Below are 24,180 nucleotides of genomic sequence, written 5' to 3' on the forward strand. Positions count from 1 at the left end.
GGAAATGTTACTGTGCCAATTAAACATGAACTGTTTGGAAATCTGGCTCTCTCTCAGATCCTAATTTCGTCATCATCATCTGCTTCTTCTTCTTTCCACCCCTCCCTCTCCTCCCCCTTCCCCCCCCCCATGTGTGTGTGTGTGTGTGTGTGTGTGTGTGTGTGTGTGTGTGTGTATTCTCAGATGGAACCAAGGGCCTTGCATAAGAAGACAAGCACTCTATCACTGTGCCATGCTTCCAGCTCTATTACAGCTTTTATTATTCTTCCTTACATTGTATCATAAGAAACATAAATTGGCTCCAGGTGATATGGCTTAACTATCATGAAGTAAAATAACAGTGAAGTATAGAAAGTTACTTTTCATTAGTTATTAAGCTATCTACATATGTCATGAGCAGACAGACATATCTTATTCTAGCCATTATTGACTCTTCTAGTTACTTGAGAGTATAGTCTTTAGTTTGGCATAAGAATCTTTAAAATGGATTACAATATAGCAGTGATAGCTGTAGAATTAACAGGAAGAGAAAGAGACAGTGAACAGCCATATTTATTCAGATATAAAATAATTTCAATTTTGGGTATAAAGAAAAACTATTAATAAAACATCTTTTATATAGCCAACAATTCCACAAAACATGGAACTTGGAGTAACTTTCCTTTATAATTTGTGTCATATTATCAAGATGCTACAAATAGATGTGTTAGAGAATATTATCAGTATTATTATTAAGTCTTCCCTTGGATACATAAAAATCACCAATGCACTTGAGCTTATAAAAATGTAATATAAACATATTTTCCCTATGAAACTCATGGTTGACCAAAAGAGGGCCAATGATCCCCAGGTGATCTGCTTCAACTATTCTAGAGCCATCTTTATATACTGACCGTCACTAGGGGACATAGAAATTTGCAACTATAAAAATTCCTTAGGGCTCTGCCTAATTACAGTCCTGACATCAAATACACAGTAGCATTTGCATCTGCTTAATGAAGTAGAAAGAAGATGATATGATAATCCAAGTGGACTCTCTTACCAGACAGTAAACAGCTTGGGGACTTGCTCTTCTAGGCTTGCAAAACTTTGAAATTAGAGTGGGATGAGAGAGACAAAGAAGGAAATCAGTTATGAATCTATGTCTCCCTTCATGGGGAATGTCTTATAAACAGTGTTTTCAAACCTAATTCTGAACAAAAATTATACTTATTTGAGAGACTTTGGGTCAATAGTATCAGTTTCCATGCTGATATAATGAGGGAAACCCACAATAGATTCCTCATCTGTTTACTAAGAAGGCTTTGTGAAATGATACAAGTTGCAGATTTCAAAGTGTTGGTCCACTTCCTCACCAGAGTCTGTAATGGTTCAGCTCACTTTCAGCTTCCAGATGTGGCCATTTAAACATTTAGGAAATTAAAATTTTTTGCCTCATGGCCATGGCTCCAGAAATGTTACCTTGTCAGGCTTCAAAACACGAATGCAGTGCTTGCATTTATATGCAAAGAATAAACATGCAGAAAGCACCTACCTCAGATGAAGCAACTCCAACTGACATTTATCAAAGAAAATCACAAGTGGTCCCCTAAGGGGAAGAGCCTTGCAAGTCTTAAGCTTTCAGAAAGCTTCAAAAAAGCTGTACTCCGAATAATTTTAGGTCATGATGCTTCCTCGTTAATTCAAAAAAGGCTCTTAGGACAAGAAAGGGAACAAGGAGAGGCTACTTGAAAGAGTTTCATTTTGCTTAAATAATTTATCTCTTAAATAATACTGAAATGCTGTAGAACAATTTTGTATGCAGAGGTACAACTTGAACCCATGAGGTCAATTAGGTAAACTTTTCCTTTGAAAACAAACTAAAAATCAGTTCAGTTTGCATTGCTCCGATGCTAGGAATAATTTGCTCTTAAGTGCCTTTAGGTATACTCACAGTAAACATTTCTGTTAGTTTTTTAAGACTTTATTCTAGCATCCCTCCTGCACATACCTGGGTATGCACATTTGCATCTTAAATAAATGGACCCTGCCTTTGGACTGGGCTCAGCAGTAGGTTAGCATGGCATTTGGTGAAATGCCAAGTGAATCTGGTGGATTTCGTTTGCAGTAGTCAAAGTTGGGATAATGGTGTGGGGTTAAATAATCACTCAAGCTAGAGAGAGACTATTGACCAAGAATCGGTTCAAGAATGAGTATGGCTTTGAAAAGGAGGGAGAGATGCCGTGAGATTAACTCAGACCAGTGCGCCTGGGCAGCCCATGCTTTTGGCATTAGAACTTGCCCATGGCAGAAACATTTTAGGTCCTCTAAAATGAATTGGGTATCACATGAAAAACCATAATTCTCAGAACGTGGTACTTTTAATCAATATGTAATGCTCAAGCAAAAACCATTTTTTTTTGTTTTTAAATGTTTTCTTTCATTAATTCTACTTTCTTAACATACTCTTAGTTCTTTCTGTTCTTTTATTTTCTGCATTGAAACTTCTTAATGAGTGGTTTTCACCATAAATATAGGAAAATAACAATGAATCAATCATATAATCAAGGTACCATAGGACAGAGTTTTATTTCAGAAGGATCAGTAAAAAAAAAATTATGCTTCAGTCCAGAGAAACAACTAGAATAATATTGATAACATTCATTTTAATGCCATATTTTCAAGGTATTTTTTGTATAGGAGAAGGTATGTGTCATTCATTCCATGTGATGTAAGCTTATTACATGCATTTACTATGTCTAGAGATGTAGAAAGAGATTTTATTCTGACCCCCTTGATTTCAGGCCTGCTCCCCTTTAAAATGACCTGGGATGTCTTTTAACACCCACCACTTCTTCATGAATTCTACAACAAATAAAGAAATCCATTTAGCTAAACAAGGTACCTTTGACCAAAGGAAAATACAGGCTTCTCCTTGAATGGCTATGTTAGTATATGAATTCATCAGGTAAACACTCATTTTCAATGGCCTCACTCCAAACAAACTTACCCTGGAATTTATCAAACTTATTATTCCATTGACTTCTATGTTTCTTTTTTTTTCCCCATTTTTATTAGGTATTTAGCTCATTTACATTTCCAATGCTAGATCAAAAGTCCCCCATACCCACCCCCCCCCCACTCCCCTACCCACCCACTCCCCCTTTTTGGCCCTGGCGTTCCCCTGTACTGGGGCATATAAAGTTTGCAAGTCCAATGGGCCTCTCTTTGCAGTGATGGCCGACTAGGCCATCTTTTGATACATATACAGCTAGAGACAAGAGCTCCGGGGTTCTGCTTAGTTCATATTGTTGTTCCACCTATGGGGTTGCAGTTCCCTTTAGTTCCTTGGGTGCTTTCTCTAGTTCCTCCATTGGGGGCCCTGTGGTCCATTCAATAGCTGACTGTAGGGAACTCACAAGCAGGCGTCTGAGTAAACAATGTAAGACCACTGTATGTTCCTGAACATTATATATTTTCTCTTACACCTTAATGAACTTTGTGATAGATATTTTCCAAAGTGTTGGTGAGAAAAATAGTTCTAGATTTGTTTGTTTGTTTTTTAAAGAAACATCTAGAAAGTTGAGCCACACACAAAAGGTGTGAGAGCTCTGAGTTGCCAAGTCACAAGGGTAGGCTCTGTCTCCCACCTAGTCCCCACTCCCAAAAACTAGGCTTTAGGTCCAATGGCGAATTCTGCATGTGTTTTCATCAGACAGCACACACTTATATTGTCTTTTTCTTTTTGTGTAAGAGTAAATCATAAAGGTATTTAAGCTCTGGTATTTTGCCACGCAGCTCTTTTGTCCTGTCAACTATGACCAATCTCACTGTGATAACAGTGACATATGTTTGGCAGAGCTGACATCTGTTACTACAGGCAAACTTTAACTTGGCATTGGAAAGAGCCAACTTTAAAGATATGATTAATCCTGATTTCATTTTAAAGACATACACACATTCAAAGTACTCTTTAAGGATTTTGTAAACTAATAATAGGATAAGTTGGTCAGAGTGTGCAGGTCATAGAAATGATTACTATCTTGGCTTTGTTATTCAAAACATAAAAAGTAGAATACAATTCGTTATCTTTGTCGACATGTATGTAAGTTCAGGTATAATTTGGTAAATTGGTCGGTAGGGACACCTCCATTATTCATAATGACACATCATTATGCCCTTATCTCCAAAACCATTGACGTGATTGAGTAAAGCTCTACCCGTGCTTTCCAACTACATTCCAACCACCAAGAAAACTTCAAGTAAAATTTTTTTTTATGATTATTTTACAGGAGCCCATGAGAAAGAAATAGCTCTAATGAATGCTTTGACTATTAATTTACATCTCCTGCTGGTAAGGTTTCTTTCCCATCTGTGTTTTGAGTTCTCTTGTTTGCATAATCTCTATGTTTCGTCTTCAAATTCATAAGCTACTGGTGGGTTACTTATTCAAAATCACATGTGCGATTATTTATTTTTCACCAAGAAATGCTAGACCATGATTTCCTGGTTCCTGCTTAAACATGGAAGATTTGCCTCTTCCATGGAAAAATGGCACTGGTTAAGTACCTGTGAGGTCTACTCATATCGGGGGGGGGGGGGGAGGGAAGACTAAGTAAATGTAGCAGTCTGATGAAAACACTCAGGAGTATGTTTTCGAATTATGTCTAAAAGTTCATGTATCCTCAAATCCCAACTAAGTTCTTTAGTGTCTCTGATAATTAGTTTTTAACCTTTGTAACAATGAGGACAACATTTTCCTTATAGGTGTACAGAACTCAATAAGGGGATATGTGAAAATTAATTTAGCACCATGGCCAATGATGAGCAGCACCCTGTTCACAGGTGTTGCCATTTGTATTACAATCAGGGCCAAGCTTATCGTCCAGGGACTGCATGGAGAAATGAAATGGCCAGTGCATAAGTAGCCTACTTCTGGCCGGTACCTCTAAAATGGATAGGGGCTTCAGGACAGGGCCAAGGAACATTTACCTGGACCTAAACCAAAATGCCAGAAAGAAAACAACCAGAGGAGGGACAGGTGATAAAGGGAACCAAATTGGCAATGTAAGATATGTAAATAAGACACGGATAGAACAAGCTATTTCAGTCCCACTCTAGAGAAATTACCTTTAAATGCTTAAGAAGATAAATTTTCAATTAGCATTTAGATAAAGCTTTGGAATTTGGTTTTATCTGCTTCACAGTTTCCTCTGAGTTTGTTTTCCATTGATAAACGTAATGAGCCAATATCTCCACCCTCTTTATAACTCACTGGAAACGAGGCTAATTGAAAAGGTAGCCCTGTGAGATATCTGAGATGGTTAATTAATGAATGTCTTCAAACGTTCGAGCTCATAACTTGAACAAGTGCCATAAAGGACCAAACGGGTAACTTCTGCACTGATGCCTCCCAATAACTCTGTTTCCTTGTAGTTATCATTCTTTAAGCCTACTCCAAAGCGGCACAAAATTCTTCTAGAAGCCAAAGCCTTCCCTTCTGATCATGTAAGGATTTCTTCAAATGATATTTATGTTCTTTCTACTCTTCCTAGAGGGATAGATTCTTTCTCTGACTTGAATGTTTATTCGCTAGTCATTTCCAAGTAAGCTTACTAAAAAAAAGATCTGTCAAGTGCTTTTGATTTAAGTATTTTTTTTCTAGATAGTAGATTTATTTCTTTTGTTCAAGTAAAACATGTGTTCATGAGGAAAGGGCTGAGTGGGGACATTGATTGATTAGTCTTTTTAAAGATATTGAGCAAATCGTTGCCTAAATCAAGAGCGGCTATAAATGTTTTATTAATTCCTGTTGCTGTTTTACTTTTTGAAATCAAATCAATACACTCTCTACTGCTTAACCCTTTAGCAACATTAAATTGTCATCTAAACTTGTAACTATACCTCTTTGTCATAGTACGCTAAAAATACTTATTGATTCCCTTTTATGAAAAAACATTAACAATTATATAATGGGGATGCAGGGAGAAGGCCCAGTGTGTAAATAGCTTGATACATAGATATAAGGACCTAAACTGTAATAGCTACCAGTCACAAAGAAAGCTGACGGTGGCTTTGTGGGCTTGCTGTCCCAGCACAGGAGACAAGAGAGGCAGGAGAATGCTTTGCAGCTTACTGGGCAGTCTGTCTATCTTGATAGTAAGCTCCATCATTGAGAGATGCTGGCTCAAAAATGATGTATAGAATGATCAGCAAAGACACTTGACATTGACCAAATGGCTTCTATATGAGCATGTGAACACATATAATAAAATGTGCCCATACATAAACCCCTATACACAGTAAAGATTAAAAGATTTCTTGTGGTTCACTCAAATAACAAGAATAATTCTTCCAGATCTGTAAACAGATGAAAACTTTGTTTCATTTTAAAGAAACCTGACACTTTCCTTTTTGATCATTCTATACTACATCCTATAATTTTAAAGCATGTAATTCTATTAAGGCAACTCATGATTATTTTTGCTAAAAATAAGATGAAGTCCTTGCTATCTTGAAGAAAATTCCAGCAGCTCTTAGTACTGGATCTTCTGTATGGAATTTTCAATGTGATCTGTCTTTGTTGTCTAAATCTTCCTATGGTGAACTGGTTTTGTACTATGACTCAAGCCCAACGTGTCACACTCCTCTTTTTGGTTGTCTTACAAGCCCCCATTGTGTCTTACACAGGGTGAATTTTATTGTAAAGCTTACCTTAGCTCTAAAAGCTATTCTGCACTTCTGATCACCTTTAATATGTGGTACTTCAACAAGTACCCTGATTCACATTAAGGAGGATGTCTGTGAGGTAGCCATTCATCCTACTTCTGACATGTGGTTTTTATATACTGCAATGGTTTCAGTGTTATTTTTTACTTATTTTCAGAGGAGACTCTTTAATGCACTGCTCTGCTTTCGGCTTAATTTAATGAATAGATTTTCTTTCTTTTTCAGTATGCTATTGAGTCACAGATTCAACTTCACGGACTTGATGTTGAGAAAAGTATGCGGATGGTAAAGCCACGAGAGGTATCTGTGAAAGAAAGAAATGCTCATTAGACTTCCATTTTGTGTTCACTTATGTCCCTCAAAAGTATATTATCTTCATGGCTCTGATGTAACAAAAAAGCACAAGAGATCTATGCATTGTTACTGTTAGATCCTTTTGTTTAAGTAAAGAATGAATGGAAAGTATATTTATTTTCATTTCAAGAACTAAACACACAGTGTGGAACTTTTCTTTTTATAACAATGGAGTCCATAGTGGTCAAGCAGGTGAAAAAAGAGGGCAAGTGGAGTGTACCACTTTAAATTTCCAATGTATGAGTTGATGGCTCCCATTAAAATCAAATTAAAGACTATTTGACTGTTGTGAAATTGTATAGACACTATCTTTTTCATGTTCTTTTGCAAAGTATCAAGGATTTTCTTGTACTTAAAATATAGCAAGTTTTCTAAACTCAATAAGTTGGAGAATCTGGGATTCCAGTGTGCTTAGTAACCAACATGTAGGATTTATGATAAAAGATTCACACATCATCTATAAGTGGCACTTTTCACATGTGCTATATGAATGGCTAGTTCACAAGACTCAGTGTTACTGATGCCCAGTAGTTTATCCTCTGGGTCTGTCTAAACAGTCTTTTACGTTACTAAACAGCTTCACATCAACATGAGGAGGACTCTATCTTACCAAAACCTTATATCTTCTTTGACTCATGGTGATTCTTTAGATAAATGAATTATGGTTAGTTTCTGTGATACTCTCATTAGTCTGATTTTTAAGTTGTAGCTGTCAACCTATATTAGAGTTTTTAAAAAGGTTTAATTTGCCAGTTCCCTAAGTAGAATTTTTCGTATAATTACTAAGTTCTTTTCCTTATATGTATAAAAAGTGTATTTCTAATAAAACAGATTTCAATATCAATATTTCCATTTGGTAAATAAGTTCCAGGACCTTCCAATAGAAGCTGCGTACACACACACACACACACACACACACACACACACACACACATTCATACAAGTCCTCTAACATAGACTTTCGCCAATAGAATGAAACTTGAAAACTTAAATAAGATTGTTTTAAGAAATTTTCTAAGTGATATTAAGGCAATTAAGCAGGCACTGATCCAAATTTTATGTCATATTTAGTACATGAGAAAACTTGTGGGAAGTTGTAAGTACATTGGACCTGTTCTCCCATAAGCAGGCATGCCCCCACTTGATGGATCTCTTACAACTGTTACCTTTTCAAGACCGAGTCTCGCTTCATTGACAATTTTCAATCAATAGTTATGGGTGGGGACTTTAGACTTTGTTTTGATACTTGATTTTGACTAGTTTTCTTCACATTTTTCTCTTTACGTCGACTTGGAAAAAATTAAATTTTAAACTAATTGAAACATCACTTTGACAAAACCCAGTTGAAAGATGCATAAGTGAGTTCTCATTGGAAAAAGTACCACTCACTTGATAAGTGCAATATGAATCTTCAGCTCTGCTGTAAGATACATCATGGATTTCTTGCTTTTTTTGGTTGGCTAAAGATAATGGGGAAAATCATTGAAAAGTTTCTGAATAGTAAGGATTAATTGAATACTTAATTAGAAAGAAGCAAGTAGGTTTGTACAGACTGGCACGTAAATGAAACTTCTCTGACATTTTATTATTTTATTGTTTTATTAATAACACAATACTTCCCATTGATGCTCTTTGCCAGCTTTCTGAGGAACATTGGTAGGAGGGAAGCATGGTTCCCCTTCTTTGACGTATGTAGAAAAGACATTTGTGGAAATGGAGTGACATGTTTATTATGGTCATGCTGTGTAACTTGCACTGAACTTGATTTAGGGGGAAGAGACCTTAAGGATGGAGGACATACTGGAAGTAATCGAGGAGGAAGGAGACTCGATCGCCGTGATCCTGTTCAGTGGGCTGCACTTTTATACTGGACAGCTGTTCAACATTCCTGCCATAACAAAAGCTGGACATGCAAAGGTAGACGACTCTTCTCTCCTTGGTACTTACCCAGAAAGCACTCTGCTCAAGCATACACTTTATGTGTACTTTAAAGTATTGCAGGATCTATTATCTTTAAAAATTACAAAACACTGTTTGTTTGTTTGTTTGTTTGTTTGTTTGTTTTTCCAGATAGGGCTTCTCTGTATACCTTTGGCTATCCTGGAACTTTTTCTGTAGACCAGGCTGGCCTCTTAAGTGTCTGCCTGCCTCTACCTCCCAAGTTCTGGGTTTAAAGATGTGTGCTACCACCACCTGGCCAAGTCTTCAAGTTTAAGAGATTATTATTACTATTGCTATGATTGGTGTAGTTCATCACTTGTTTACATGACATCAGTGATCCCACCTCATTCCTAAAAATGCCATCTTCATGTGGGTCCCTAGAGTCCAGGATAAGCAAATTTTGCATATGTGATGTGGCTCTCAGACAGCAGAATGAGGATAAAATACTAAGGGTCTACAGGACATGCAAGAACTTCTAAAAATCCCACTTCTGTACATTTCGTACTGTAACTCATTCTAAATGTGAACCAGCTCTCATTTAAAGCTACGTATTTCTATATAGGGAAATATAGGCTCTATTAGCAGCTCATGTAGAGTTACCAGTAGGGTGACTTTTTACGCAAGTGACTTTAAGGATGGCATTTAATTCTGAACAACTTTCTAGCTTTATAACACTACCTATAACAAAAGTGTTTCTCCCATGCATATTATTAATTCTACATTAAGTTACTCTATCTGTATATCATATCTCTGTGTATATAAATAAGTGATTTAAGATATCAAACCTTTTTATATCAGAATATAAATAACTGATTTAATCTTTTAAAATTTTTGGCCTATCAGAAAGAAATCAACTGGGAGAAGAATTCAATAGCCATAAGTTATATTTAAAAACCTAAGTAGCAGTTCTGTTTGATTATGCAATCAAGGCTTGCATTAAAAAAGGTGACAATTGAATTTTACTCTGAACATTAATAAGTTATAGGATAACTATATATGTGAGATCTAGCTAATATATGCAGTTATTGAAGCTAATGAATGGAACTAATGAAAAGGAATTTAGCACCGTCTTCAGTGGTCTCTAGGAATTTCCAACAAGGGCCTCCAGCTGATTTGATGGATAACTGTGAAAGCGGTGCATTACAAAAGATATAAAGATAATGTCTTCTTAATTTAGATATTAAATCTTAAGCACCAAAATAAAGGGTAGCCAATAAAACTTGTGTTTTAAAATGTTCTGCAAGTAGTCAGCAACCATGTTCCCGTAGTATGCAAGCATGTCTCATTAACCTTCCTAGAAACGAGACAAAAGGTGGAGAAGAAGAACCATGATCTCGGCAGCCATACAGCCTGGGGTTCTCACGCTGGCTGGGCCATTGCTGGGTTAGATGGTCCCCTGCATGTTATTGGACTTCTCTGAGCTTCTGCTTCAAAAGTTCTAGTTCATCATACGAGCATCTCCCTCATGCACTGGGGGTAAAGAATGTGGTGTTTAAAGTATGTAATGACTGCCACTCATTCCCCTGTGCCAGAGCAGTCCCTCCCCACTTCTCCTCACTTTTCCTCAGGGAATATGAGATTATGGGAATGCCTCAGATACAGACTGTATTTCCCATTGTAAATTAAAATCAGGGAGATAGAGAGGCAATCCCATGTTTAAGAGCACTTGATTTTATTGCAGAGGACCTAGGCTGGGTTTCCAACACTCCCCTGGGAGCTCACAAGCATCTGTAACTCCAGTTCCAGGGATCCAATGTCTTCTAGCCTTCGAGGCACCAGGCATCCATGAAATACATATACAGACTGTGACGGTTTGTATATGCTTGGCCCTGGGAGTGGCACTGTTAGGAGATGTGGCCTTGTTAGAGTAGGTGGGTCACTGTGGGTGTGGGCTTTAAGACCCTCTCCCTAGCTGCCTGGAAGTCATTATTCTGCTAGCAGCTTCAGATGAAGATGTAGAACTCTCAGCTCCTCCTGCACCATGCCTGCCTGGATGCTGCTATGTTTCCACCTTAATGATAATGGACTGAACCTCTGAAACTGCAAGACAGCCCCTATTAAATGTTGTCCTTCTAAGAGTTGCCTTGGTCATGGTGTCTGTTCATAGCAGTAAAACCCTAACTAAGACACATAAACACAGGTAAAATACATAGACACTCAAAATATAAATAAAATGTAAAAATCTTAGAAAATAAATGTGTTCACTAGGTTCTATATTTAATTCTTGGTAAGGGATTAGTAGCTAAAACCAGTCTCTAAGTGTGCCTTAGGCTGTCACTCATTTAACATATCTATAGAGCCAAATTCTCCTGGCACATTCAGCCAAACGAATGAATGGAAAAATGAGCAGTTCCAATCTAAATGAAAGGATGTCATGGGAGCAAACTGGGGATATGGTTGACTTAGATTTACCCATTATCAAATTTATTTTAACAAATGTTTACCCTCTTGCTGTACAATTGCTCTCCTTCTCAACTGGATTTGACAAATTAGGCTAATTTAAAATTAGACTTACATAACTCTCCTGGGTGGCCAGTGAAAACCTAAAGCTCAAGAAAGAGACAGGGAGGAAATTAGAGCTGTCAATCAAGGAAGAAATTGACAATTCTAAGGGAGGGGGCAACTTAAAACAATCACTGTTAGGACTGAATAAGTGAGGCAAAAGAGAGGGAAGTTTCCAGAAATTAAATATAGTAGCAGCTGGAAATGACAGGGATGGAGTAGTGAGGGCCAATGACTGGATTATAAAATACAAACTGCAAAACCCTGAAGTAAAAAAAAATTCAAAATCACATGGTAGGAAAGCAGATACACAAAGTACAGTATTAAAAACTGCATGTATGCCAGCAAAAGCACAAATCAGAAGTAGACGGCTTAAGGAGCTAGGTTGTACTTTGTAACTAATTTCAACATGAGTGCATTGTTCTCCTAGTCTCCTTAGGCATCCACATCGCTGAGGTATTGTGTATGTACCTTCCGGGTCATGTCGAGGAGTCACTTTCTCCCAGCAGATTTCCTGGTCCTCTTGCTCTTACAGTCCTTTGCCCTTTCGTACACAGTGTTCCTTGTGCCTTGGGTATAAGAGTTGTCTTGTCTCAGTTGGGGCTAGGCACCCCATGCTCACTTCCTCTCTCCTTTTCAGTCTATGTGCTAACATGGAGGGAAGGAATCTCAAGGGGATCTAACTATAGACAAAGGACTGCAGAAAACTAAAAGATTCAGAGAGCAGGAGAAATATTCTTCCTCGCGGATGAGCTCTGGTTCCTTTTACCAGTTGGTCAAACCTAAAATCACATATATATATATATGTGATAGTGTTCTTTATATATATATATATATATATATATATATATATATATATATATATATATATAAAGAACACTAAACAAATTGAGCATGCTATGTGTGTATATTCGGTACGTGTCTCTGTGTGTGCCCACACATATACAGATACACATGCACACAAATAGGCAAACTAATCCCATTCATAGGGGAGGGACCCTTGTGCTTTAATTGCTACCTGGTGCCCCCATTCTAATGCGGTCACAATTAGTATTATTTAGTAACTTGTGAATGTGGGAAATACATCAATATTTAGAGGTTAGAACTTCATTTCTAAAATTCTCATTACTTTACCAATGTAACTCACTTTGACCACTTTGGCTCTTTATAGAAGTAGAAAGCTTGTATATGGATAGACATTTTGTGCTTGGCTTATTACCAGATTCTAAGACTAATTCATCTATGCTGCATTCAGTAGTTCTTGCTCATTTATATTTCCATTCTCATACAATATTAACAGGAAACACAGCACAATCTTTATATCTGTGGGAGAACAGATACTTGCCCCCCCTCCTTTTTTCTATTTGAAGCCTGTTACTATACATGCTACTTAGGCTGCTATTGCAAATTGCTTAGGGTAAGCCTCCATCACATTTCTGGTACATCTGTTTCTTAGGCTTCCTGGATCATACTTTGTGTGTGAATTCCGTCATAATCATCAGGATCCACTTTCCTATGGACTTATGTAAATGTGGTGCACACCCCGAGCAGTATGTTTCAGAGCATCTGTTTCCCTATGCACACAACAAGTGCCGCTGATAATTTTGGTATCAGCTACTCAGTGACCTGATAATTCATCAGTCAGGATCTTCCAAATACAAGCTTTCAAACACACACTTTATTCCTTGGGTATTTTCTTTTGTGAAAAGCTTTTTTTTTTAAGGTTTTCCCCTGTTTTCTATTAGATCTGAAGTTCTCTGACTTTCTATAGCATAGTGATAACATGGTTGCCCAAGACATACTACCATTCAAGGCAGCAAGAAGGAAGAATGGAGGATAGGGCAGGTTCATCTGTCTCATGTTTCCCTTCTATGTGAAGTGCTAAGTCTTTTCCATGTACATGAAAGCAGAATATATTACATAGCTCCTTTTGAGGGGAAGACTCAGGCTAAAGGTTTATGAGTTAAACTACAGACTAATGTACCATTGAGTAATTTATTTCTCCAAAAGTCTCAGTTTGAACTTCTTGTGCTTTCTGTCCTCCATCAAGTGTCTTACACATGTTTTCTGGCAAATAGTGAGTATCAAATGATAACACGTCGAACAGGTAGATGAATAAATGAGTTACTCTAGTCTCTCATCCCTTTTACACTTTGTAGTAGCACAATATGTGGATGCTCACGTATTTGATTTGTAAATGCAGATGGTGGATTCAAAAAGATTCTGCAAACCATCTCCTTCTATGTAACAGTTTTTATTTTTGCATGTGAATTATGCATTAAGCCCAACCATAAGCTCTTTCAATTAGTAATAAGTATTACTAGCAATTATAGTCCAATGAGAGTTAATAAAGTTGAATTAATTCTCAGTCCTTCATGGTGGTACATGCCTGTTGTTCTAGCTACCATTTAAGAGTCTGAAGCAGAAGAATCATTTGAGTCCAGCAACTTAGGGCCATCCTGGGCAACATAAGAAGACCCCATTTCTTCAAACCAACACAGAATCTCAGGGAAGACAGAGAGAGAGAGATGGGGAGAGAGGAGAAGACCAGGCAGTCTGAAGAGATGGCTCACTGGGCAACAACACTCGTTGAGTAAGCTGAGGATCTGAATTCAAATCCCCAGCACCAATGTTAAAACGCTGGCCACAGCCACAGGTGTTTCTGTCACTCAATCAACGTAAGGAGGAAGAGACAGAAGGGTTTTGGGGGCTTGCTGACCAGCCATCATAGTTCATAAGAAAATGACAAGCTCAGGTTCAGTGAGCAACACCTTCTCTCAGAGATAAGGTGGATGTGATTGAGTATGACCCTTGACATGTTGCTCTGACCACTGTATATGCGCATAGATCTGTGCAACATGTGTGCCCGCACATCCCCCCCCCCCCACACACACTTAATTCTGAATACTGAATGATAAGGAAAAAATACAGAAACCTGATAAATATCTAACTGGTAAAATCAATTTGTAAAAATTCAATGACACCAAAGCAATATCCACATATGGATGGTCACCCTCTTCAGCATAAATCCAAATTTTTCTTTGAAACGCTTTACCTTCTGTGAGTTCACTAATCAATGGTTGATTAAGATTTCGACCAAAACCTTGGCTACAATGGTTGGCATCAACTCCCAAGAACAGTTACTGTATCATACCAATAATGCTTGTGTCGAGTATCAAGACTTGAAGTCAGTTTAAATGCTTTAATAATAAACTATCTCAAATAATACATCGGCGTCACATTAACGGACAAAAATCAAAGCTTTTTCCCTTGTGTCATTTAACCAAGCGAGATCCCAGATTTGAATTCTCTATTCGTTCACCTGTGTTTTCTGTCCAGTCTGAATCTATGCCCTTTGGAAACCCTGTCTTGTGAATGTGTCCGTATATCAGTCTGTATGTCAGAATGTGTCTGTACTTAACAAAGGATTTTTCTCTTTTCATTTAACACCACAGAAAGCATCACATGGGGGAGGGAATGAGAAACTTTAAAGAAATCTTTAACAGAGTTTTACAAAGGATTAAGTCACTGACTCCAGCTCACCCCAACTCACCCAGACAATGAACAGTATTGCAAATATCATTGTCTTAAATGCAGTAGCCGTATACTGCTTATCTTACAACATTTGTGGTGGATAATTTTAATTTTATAAGGATGCTTCCGGCCTTCATTGTCTATTTTCAGGAAATGGTTATCATAACACACATATAAATGTATATGCATTAATTTTGAGTAGGGAGCATGGAAGGACACATAACTTGTTATTACACTGGTGTATTCGTTTAGGGTGTAAATGTTGGCTACTTGGGAAATCCCAGGCAAATGAGGATTGTTATTAAATTTTCTCTTAACAGTGAGTTAAAAAACCAGAGTAAATATGTAGTAGGATGGCAGTCTTAATTCTTATGTGACCTCAAAGTGTATTATTAACTCTGGCTGTGAGGTAAGACAGAAGCTCCTGTCTCTCAGAATATTAGATATATTTTTATAATATCACATTTTATACTATTGAGATGTCCATTAAATGAGATAGTTATTTCTAAACATGCAAACACACATACTTTTTTATATTATATTACTCGTAAATACATATAAATAACAAATTGGAAAGGTGTGCGTGAACAGCTTTTTGTAACCCAGTTTGACAATATTAATGGTCCTCCTGCCTCAGGCCAGATATGTGCACACCTGACTGATGATGAAAAGAATACTTATAGGAAAGAATTAACCTGTTATACAAGCATTTAAAATTAAGATTTTATTATTACTTATTATTATTACCCACTTTTACTAGAAATTTTAAGTTATAGTTTACTTGAGAGGATCTTAGAATTTTGCCATGGTATTCTCTGTAGCAGAGTGGCACATATTTATACCTTTTACTCATCAGTAAATATTTTAATGGGGTATTGTAATAATAAAATTCAAACAAGGAACATTTAACACAGCACGGTGTGCTGGGGTGACCTTCTTTGAGAAGATGAGACAAAGCCGGTTCTCTCGACATGAGCAGATATTTTCTAGCTGTGACCTTTTCTGTCAGGGCTGGATATATAGTAAGGCTTATTCTCAGAAGTGTAAAGTATTAATAGGTTTGCAAGGAAGAAATGGTTCAGTATAATTTAATTTTAGAACTTTAGAAAAGAAAAAAAATAAGACAGTCCATGAAGAAGGCAGAGTCAGAAGCAGCCTCTTAGAAGCCATACCAACTCCGTGGAGAACCATGGAAGCCACTGCAAGGCTTTGGCTATTTAAGAAGGCAGATCTATTTTAATTTTTGAAAGAAATTTCCAACCTCTCAGGGTGAAAATGGACTGTAATGGAATAAAAGTGGACACAATGAAATAGTACGTTATTATCCTCGCAAAAACATGAAGATTATCATTGTGATGCACTTCAGAGTATTTTTTGATCTATTGTGTAATCATCCCTCGCTTTTTTCCTTCTGTTATAGTAAAAATAGGTTTTTAAATAATCACTGAAAATTGATTTTACACTGAATTCCTGACATATTATCTAGACTCGAATTAATCAAGGGAATTCAAGGAAAAGCAAATTGAAAATGTGTATTTATATGCATATACATATGCATACACATACATGTAGGTGTTTCATATGCGTGATTAAGATAATTAAAAATGTTTCAGTTACACTTAAAATTATTGCTAGAAGAACACCAGCCTTTTGTAAGGAGAGAAGTAAAACAAAAGTAAAATTTAAACAGACTATCCCATTAACTCTTGTCTTTGGAATGGCAGAAGATTTTTATGCTACACGAAGAAAATTATCCATACTCATAATTCTGCCCATTTGAGATCCAGAAATTAGTAAGTCAAAATAAATTGGTGAAGATCAGTGCCCAGGAATCTACGTTATAGAGCCGTTTCTATGAAATCTTTGTCAGCTGTTTTATTTAAGACTTGATTGAGAGGACCATATAAGATAAAAGTAATTAATTCCCAGTGGAAGAGTATTCTAGACTCCAGATGTTGTTTTAGGATTATAGGTCTGGGAAAAGCAAGCCTCCTAGTTGTCAGTCAGGATTTGTGATAGTGCGTCCATTCCTATTGAAGGCACGAGGGAGAAGCACTTTTCTGGTATCAAACCGCATTTACCTGGTAACGCCTGAACCATCTGAAGGAGATGTTACAGTCAGAGGATTTTATGTTTCCTTTATTTTTTGTTTTAGATGATACAAATTATATAATTAGTTGTCTAGGACTCAGAGTTGTTCCCCTAATATTATATTTTTCTTCCCTCTTTACTAATCAAGAAAGACTGACTTGTCTTTGTTATAACTAAAAAATTAAAAATTCCAACATAAAATGTAGACACCCATGTATATGTATATCCATTTTTTACTTATTTGCTATTATAATAATGGAAAACCATAGAATTCTATGAGTATCCAGCACACACACACAAAATACAGAAGTCATGCATGCCATTTTCTCTTTCCAGTTATTTTTCAGATGAGTTATTAAAATAGACAAGTTTAGGGCTGTCAGGTTAAAAGTCAGTTGAGTTGCAGAATGCTCATTTACTCACAAATCGTATTCATACGGGAAGGTGGAAGATGGTGACCAAAAAAGAACATTAAATTATCTATGACAAATCTTATTCTATTTGTCTACTTCCCTTTGTTTTTATTTTTAATGCGTGTGTTCAGCACTTTTCCTGCACATAGACATGTAAACCAGATGTGTGTCTAGAATCTTCTGCCACTGTTCTTTCAGATGTTTATGGGTCCCCATATAGGCAGATAGAACCAAGCAAGAGTAGCAAGTGCTCTTAACCACTGAACTCCACTGAACTATCTCTCCAGAACCTGCTCTGGTATTTTTAAGACAGGGTTCTAATTTGCAGTTATCTGACCTAAGGTCTGTCACCTTCCTGCCTCAGCAGGTGTCTTGGAAATGAAAGCATTTATAATCAGAGGCAGTTTAAAAAACTGGCTATAATGGAAGAAACTTAGGAGAGGTCTCTTCAAGGATTATGTATAGATTTTTAACACAATATCATCCTATTTAGTGTATAATTAAAAACAGAAAAAAAAGAAAAGTTGGTTGGGGATTTTATTACTATGATTTGATTTCTCATAAAGGTGAGCATTTCTGCAGATACAGATGTCAATACTAAGTAAAGAAAAAAGTAAAAGTCTTTTTCCCACCTGTTGACAGAATCTTTACAGCTAAATGTCCTTTGCTTTTATTCCCTGATTTGAACCCTACCTGATCAACAGGCAAAAGCCTGCTCTAGAGATTCTCCTTGTTGCTTTTATTCTATTAGTAAACGTATAATTACCTATCAACAATTACAAGCCATGATATTTTAAATAAAATTTACTATTTGCAAATATCTCAGGAAAAAACTGAAAGTTTGGATCATCATTTGTGCATTGAAACGCTAACCTTAGAACTTCTCAGTGACATGCTCTGCGCTGTCCTTGGTGCTGAATCTAAGTCTCAGCTCATCATAGTATCACTACCCGACTGCATTCCTACAAGAGGAACGTGAACTATTTCTCCCAGGTCCAATTTATACGTTACTTTCTTGACTTTAGGGCAGTGGTTCTCAATCTGTGGGTTGTTAGATCCTTTGAGAATCATCAAAAAGCATAGTTATTTACATTATGATTCACAACAGCAGCAAAATTACAGTTAGGAAGTAGCAATGAAAATAATAGGATAGTTGTGAAGTCACAGCAACATGATGAGCTGTGTTAAATGCTAAGATCATTGTTTTAGAGATCCTGTATGTGAAATTCTTGACCTTCATCGTGAAAGTTTTTGTATCACTCTGTCTGGAGGAATGTATGAGAAATATATCATTGGATTCCTTTTGTTCTGCTTTACAGTTCTTTCAAGTATAGAAGGCTTACATCAGTAGAGTATCAATGACTAACTCCGCAAAATTCATAAGCTGCAGACTGTGCTTTCCATAAAGTGATTTATTTTAAGTACATGCTAGATCTGGAAATAGATATGTGTGTGCAATCAACAAAAGTGTTGGTCAGGCAAGTTGATGGATCACAGTATTGCATGAGGAACAGAATGTTAAGTATAATTATTTTCAGGAAAATGGCAAATAGTGTCTAGCTATCCTAAAATTGTGATCTGCATGCTTACATTAATTTTGAGATTCTTTTCAAAATCAAGAATATTCCATTAGGTCATTAAAAATTAAATGAACTAAATTAAACATAAAAAATTACCTTAAGCTATTTTCTCACTTAAGCCAACTGAAATAAATAAATTAAAAAGCTTAAGCTCATTTTTCATTTGTAGGATCTTTGTCAGATAGGCTTAATATAGGGCAAGAAGATGGTGCCACTGAGTCTATTTTCTTGCTTTTGTACATATGAGATTAAATAAATAAAGGAGCTCAATAAAGGATAGCCAGTTGTAGAGTTCTAGTCTTAAATGCATGTGTCCTAGAATTCTATGCTCACCACTGAAGAAGGTTGGGGAGATCATTAATTAGGGAGTAAAATTGACATAAATTGTGAGAGAAGTTTCCACCTGAAAATTATGGCATGCTGCAGAGCCTCTGAGTTAATTTGTTTTTCCTGTCTCCGGAGTCCATTGGTCTTACTCTCTAAGGATCATTTGTTTGCCTTATTCCTTCAAACTAGACACATTAAACTTCACTAAATATTCATAGAAAGATATCCCTTCTCTCCTTTCCATTCATTTTCACTTCTAGATTTGCCATGCACAACATATGCCATGAATTGAATTCATGGTCTCATGCTACCTAAAGGTTTTATCACTGACATATCACAAAAACTCAGTGTTAGCCTTTTAGCAATAAGAATAAAGAGATGACTGTTGAGAGATGATTTTGTGCACTGAGTAAAGGTTGGCTTTGTGTTATTCAATTGCTGATTTTTGTACCAACAGGGAGTTGAGTACATGCTGGACTTTGTTATTTTTTTTGAAGCATCACCTGTATCAGTGTTTTGTAAACATCTTTCCCCATCACCTTCTGATTGGTTAATACAAAACTAATCAGCCAATTAGGTAGGAAGAAGAAAATTGGGTGCGAATTCCAATGTCAGTCAGGAGATCCCAGAGAGATGATAGGGGAGAGCGAAGTACCAGGAGGAGAAGAAGGCATAAGAGACCACGTGGGGGTACCAATAGGATTTGCCATGAGATTGTGGTGAGAGATGAGCTATGACAAAATACATGGACCAGAAGAAGCCAGTGCAAGACCAGATGGCAAGTCACAGATCACTTGTCTGTGTATTGTCAGCCTAGTCAGGTTAGAATAGCCGCCCAGCCAAGGCTTAAATTTTGTTAATAAAAGTACAAGGTCTCTGTGTCTTTATTCAGGAGCTAAAACAGGATAGAGTAGTTATAAAATTGCACAGAAGTTATTTGAAAATAAGGGTGTATAGAAAATCCCCCAAGAATTACTTTAATGGATGAGTATCTCTGGAAAATTATGCACCTTACAAGTGAGAGCAGAGTAATAGCTGCTACTTCCGGTAATATCCTATGATTTGGATGCTTGCTATCCAGTACATTTTCTCAGAAAACCCATTAGTGACCTTTCATCAGGGCTCAGATGAGAGAACTGTTTCTGCAAAAGCACTTGCCCTGCCCACTTAAGCAGATAATGAAGACTGGTGTTGGAGTCTACTTACAGATGATTCCAAAGCTATGTTTTCAATGGCTGGTATGGACAATCTCTTTTCACTAGACTATCTCTTTTTATTCATTCCAATTAATCCTGCAGTGGCAAAGAAATCTCAGAAGGTATGAAAGGCAAAGTAAAAATAAGTAATTATTATTTCTTATTCTCTCTTTCCTTGAGTATTAGATTAGTCCCAATTATCAAGGATAGGAAATAGAGAATATTCCAGGTAAGGTTCTTATCAATGCCAGCATTCAGAAATGACTTCCCAGACCCTCAGAAACATAATCTCCAACTCATGTAGAAAGATCTTAATACATGATACTTCCACCCATTCTGATGGGTGTCTCATGTAGCTGCCCCACTAACAACAGCACTGGATGACACGCTACATATCCCACCCACCTGCATTTCTTCAGCTCTTTATGTGGCATCTGAAAGAGTTCCTTCTAATTAAAATTGTGCGAGCCTTTAGAGGACTGGATGAGAATTACAAAATCCTCCACAGGTTTGCAGCAGGAAGTCCCTGGACACTTCTCAGGAACTGGGGTACACAACACATGAAATAAATTGGTTCTTTCATCTGTATATTGACCTTTCCCTTCTGGGAAGATTGGTCTTCAAGGGGATCCTAGAGAGAAGACTGACTGGGGGAAACTACTCTCTTTAAAGAACTCATTTAGGCAGTGTGTGTAGACATGAAAGCATTTGATTATTAAATACTGACAAAGGAAAGAACAAACACACCAATACACAAATACACATTTCATGCATCTCATGATAACAGAACAAATTTATACACATGCATGTTCTAATTTGTTTAAAATTTGGCCAATATCATGGATGAGGGACTCCATTCTCAATTCTGATTCTCTTGCTTTCCTTTGTGTCTCTCCTCACATTTAAGGACAGAACCATGGTACCAACTCTTCTTTACCAGTTTGCTTCCAAGAAGTCTCTGACTATGTGAATCCCTCCTCTAGAAAATGGAATCTTAAAGGATAATTTAGATTACATAGATGTTCATGTCAACAAAATGTACATGTGATCTTCCTATGAAAGAGATAACATGTTGAAAGGTATAATAGCTTGGCCACTGCTGCATCTCAGAAAGCTTTCCTTATCCACATTTGGTGTTCTAGGGATTTCAGCCAAAACCAGCATTTGGTGGGATTGTTTCCACATCTTTCTAACCTGGGTAAACAACCTGACACTCTCAACAGGTCATTTTGCATCATTGCGACTGCTGGTACAAAGAAATGTATGTATGTGTGTGTGTGTGTTTATGTGTATATATATATATATAAATGTAGCTATAGATAGATGTAGCTATAGATATATAGATATTATAGGTATATAATTAATACTATACTATATGTGAAAGCAGCTTGACTCTAAAGAAATGCCCATACTGTGTTGCTTTAACTTGCCCAGGTTAACTACTTCATGAAGATTTTAACTTTCATCTTTAGACTTATCCTTCCACATCAATAAGAGTATAAAAATAAGATGGTTGAAACATCCATTTAAAATCTCATTTAGATTTTAAAGCAAAAAAAAATTTTTTTTTGAGTTGGGATATTGTAGGTTGGCCTCAAACTTTCAATCCTTCTGCTTTAATCTCCCAAGTGCTGGCATTATAATCACGCACCATTACACTTGCTACAGCACCATTTCTACTGCAATAAGTCCTTTGATTTTTGTGTATTCCTTTCTCACGACAAACTCTTTCTCTCTCTTGCTTTTCTTTTTAAATTCAAAACACTTTCTTACTGGATTTCTTATCTTTAAAATTAAGCTCTCTGGGACAGGCAACTCACAGAGCAATGTTCACTTTATCAGGAACTGTTGTCTGCTCTGCAAATACATTGCTTAAATACCATCAATCGATACATCTGGGACAATGGGAACTGTGGAATCAATTTAGCAAGTAGAGTAAGTGTTACCCAGTATATATGCACTTATGCATTAAAATGTTTCTTTTTAAATCATTGGACTTCAATACCAGGGTAACTATTTGAGACATAATCTCAGCTTCCTTCATTCAGTTTCAGTTGACTACTGACCTTCAATGTGAGCATTTAGAATTCATCATCAGGCAGATCTCTGCTGGGATAAAAGATTTGGGGATTTATTTTCTATAATGTACATTATTTGTAGTTTTCATCTTCTGCATTACTTACAAGAGCCTAAGGTCTAATACAACCTTGACTAGCAGAGTTCTGTGTACAAAAAACGTGCACGCTAAGCTATTTTGAGATGCAACTTGACTTCTAAAAACTATTTCTGCAGTTGCATGACAAAGACTGCATCTCTTCCCTTAAGACTCATTGTTTTCACTTCTGTTTTAATACTGAAGAGCTGCTGTTCCCATTGAGCTGTTTGTGTAACTGAAAGCATTATACCTTCACTACAAAAAAGTAGATAACCCTAGGTACTGTTTAGAAAGAATTGTGACCCACAGAATTACTGACTTTTGGTACAAAAGAGGCTTAATATAGAATGTAATACTAATACCTGCCCATACCAGAGAGCTGAAAGAAAATGATAACAAAAGAGAGGTCATATGAGAGTCTTGGTAATGTTGTTATGAATTAAAGGAAATATTTTGTACATTCTAAGATGATTGACAGAGATGGTGAGATCATAGGAGGCCCTCTTATAGGACTGCTAGTTTGCATTTGTTTAATTGTTTTCATATATATAGATTATATAGATATATAGATATATAGATGATACATAGATATACAGATTAGATATGTAGATATGTAGATATATAGCTATAATATAGATATATAGATATATGGATATATAGATATATATAGACATATAGATGATATATAGATATATAGATGATACATAGATAGATATATAGATATATAGATTAGATGTATAGATATATAGATATACAGATATATAGATATATGGATATAGAGATATAGAGATAGACGGGATTTCACTATGTAACACCGTGTGACAAAAACCTGTCAAATGTGTGGCAGGATAGCTTCTAATTTACAGAGTATCTTGGATTAAAGGCATATGCCTCCATATCCAGTCAGATCTTGATTTTTGGTATTGTTTTTAACATGGTATCTGTGCATGACTGTATCAATAAAGGAGTGAACTTTGGAATTAAATGTTCTAATTCTGAGACAGGAAACCTTATTAACTTCTGTCCTCTACTCTACTCCTATCCCTCTCTAGTAATTTAGCAGACCTCTAATTGTGAAAATCACTGCAAAACCCAACATCAGACTTACCTCGCAAACCTGTATTACTAACCCACCACATGTCCATATTTCTCTATAAAGTCAAGCCATGTGTCCACAGGTATGCACGCACATATAAATGTACACAGAAACTTTCTTATTTTGAAACAACTATCACATAGTTTTCTTCTTATAAGAATATTGTTCTAATTAAGTACACAGTATTATCTGAATTTTGAGTCAAGTTGAAAAGGCTATACAGAAATCTCAAAGACTTCATTGCTCTGGAAGCCGTTTTATAACAAATCAAGCCCACGATCAG

General features: G+C 36.5%; 1 protein-coding gene across 6 annotated transcripts in view; it reads left to right on the forward strand.

Annotated features, from left to right (window-relative positions):
- Kynu (kynureninase) overlaps positions 1-24,180 on the forward strand; it is a 127,791-nt gene that overhangs the window by 40,052 nt on the left and 63,559 nt on the right. For 5 of the 6 annotated variants that reach the window (XM_006498325.3, XM_011239179.3, NM_027552.2 and 2 more), the window contains exons 5-8: positions 4,272-4,333; positions 5,416-5,487; positions 6,934-7,008; positions 8,833-8,979. In XM_006498325.3, coding sequence (XP_006498388.1) covers positions 4,272-4,333; positions 5,416-5,487; positions 6,934-7,008; positions 8,833-8,979 — 356 coding nt within the window. The remainder of the gene's footprint in view (positions 1-4,271; positions 4,334-5,415; positions 5,488-6,933; positions 7,009-8,832; positions 8,980-24,180) is intronic. The other variant, XM_011239178.1, reaches the window with a different exon arrangement.

Source organism: Mus musculus, chromosome 2, assembly GCF_000001635.26.
Source record: "Mus musculus strain C57BL/6J chromosome 2, GRCm38.p6 C57BL/6J".
Classification (NCBI taxonomy): Eukaryota; Metazoa; Chordata; class Mammalia; order Rodentia; family Muridae; genus Mus; species Mus musculus.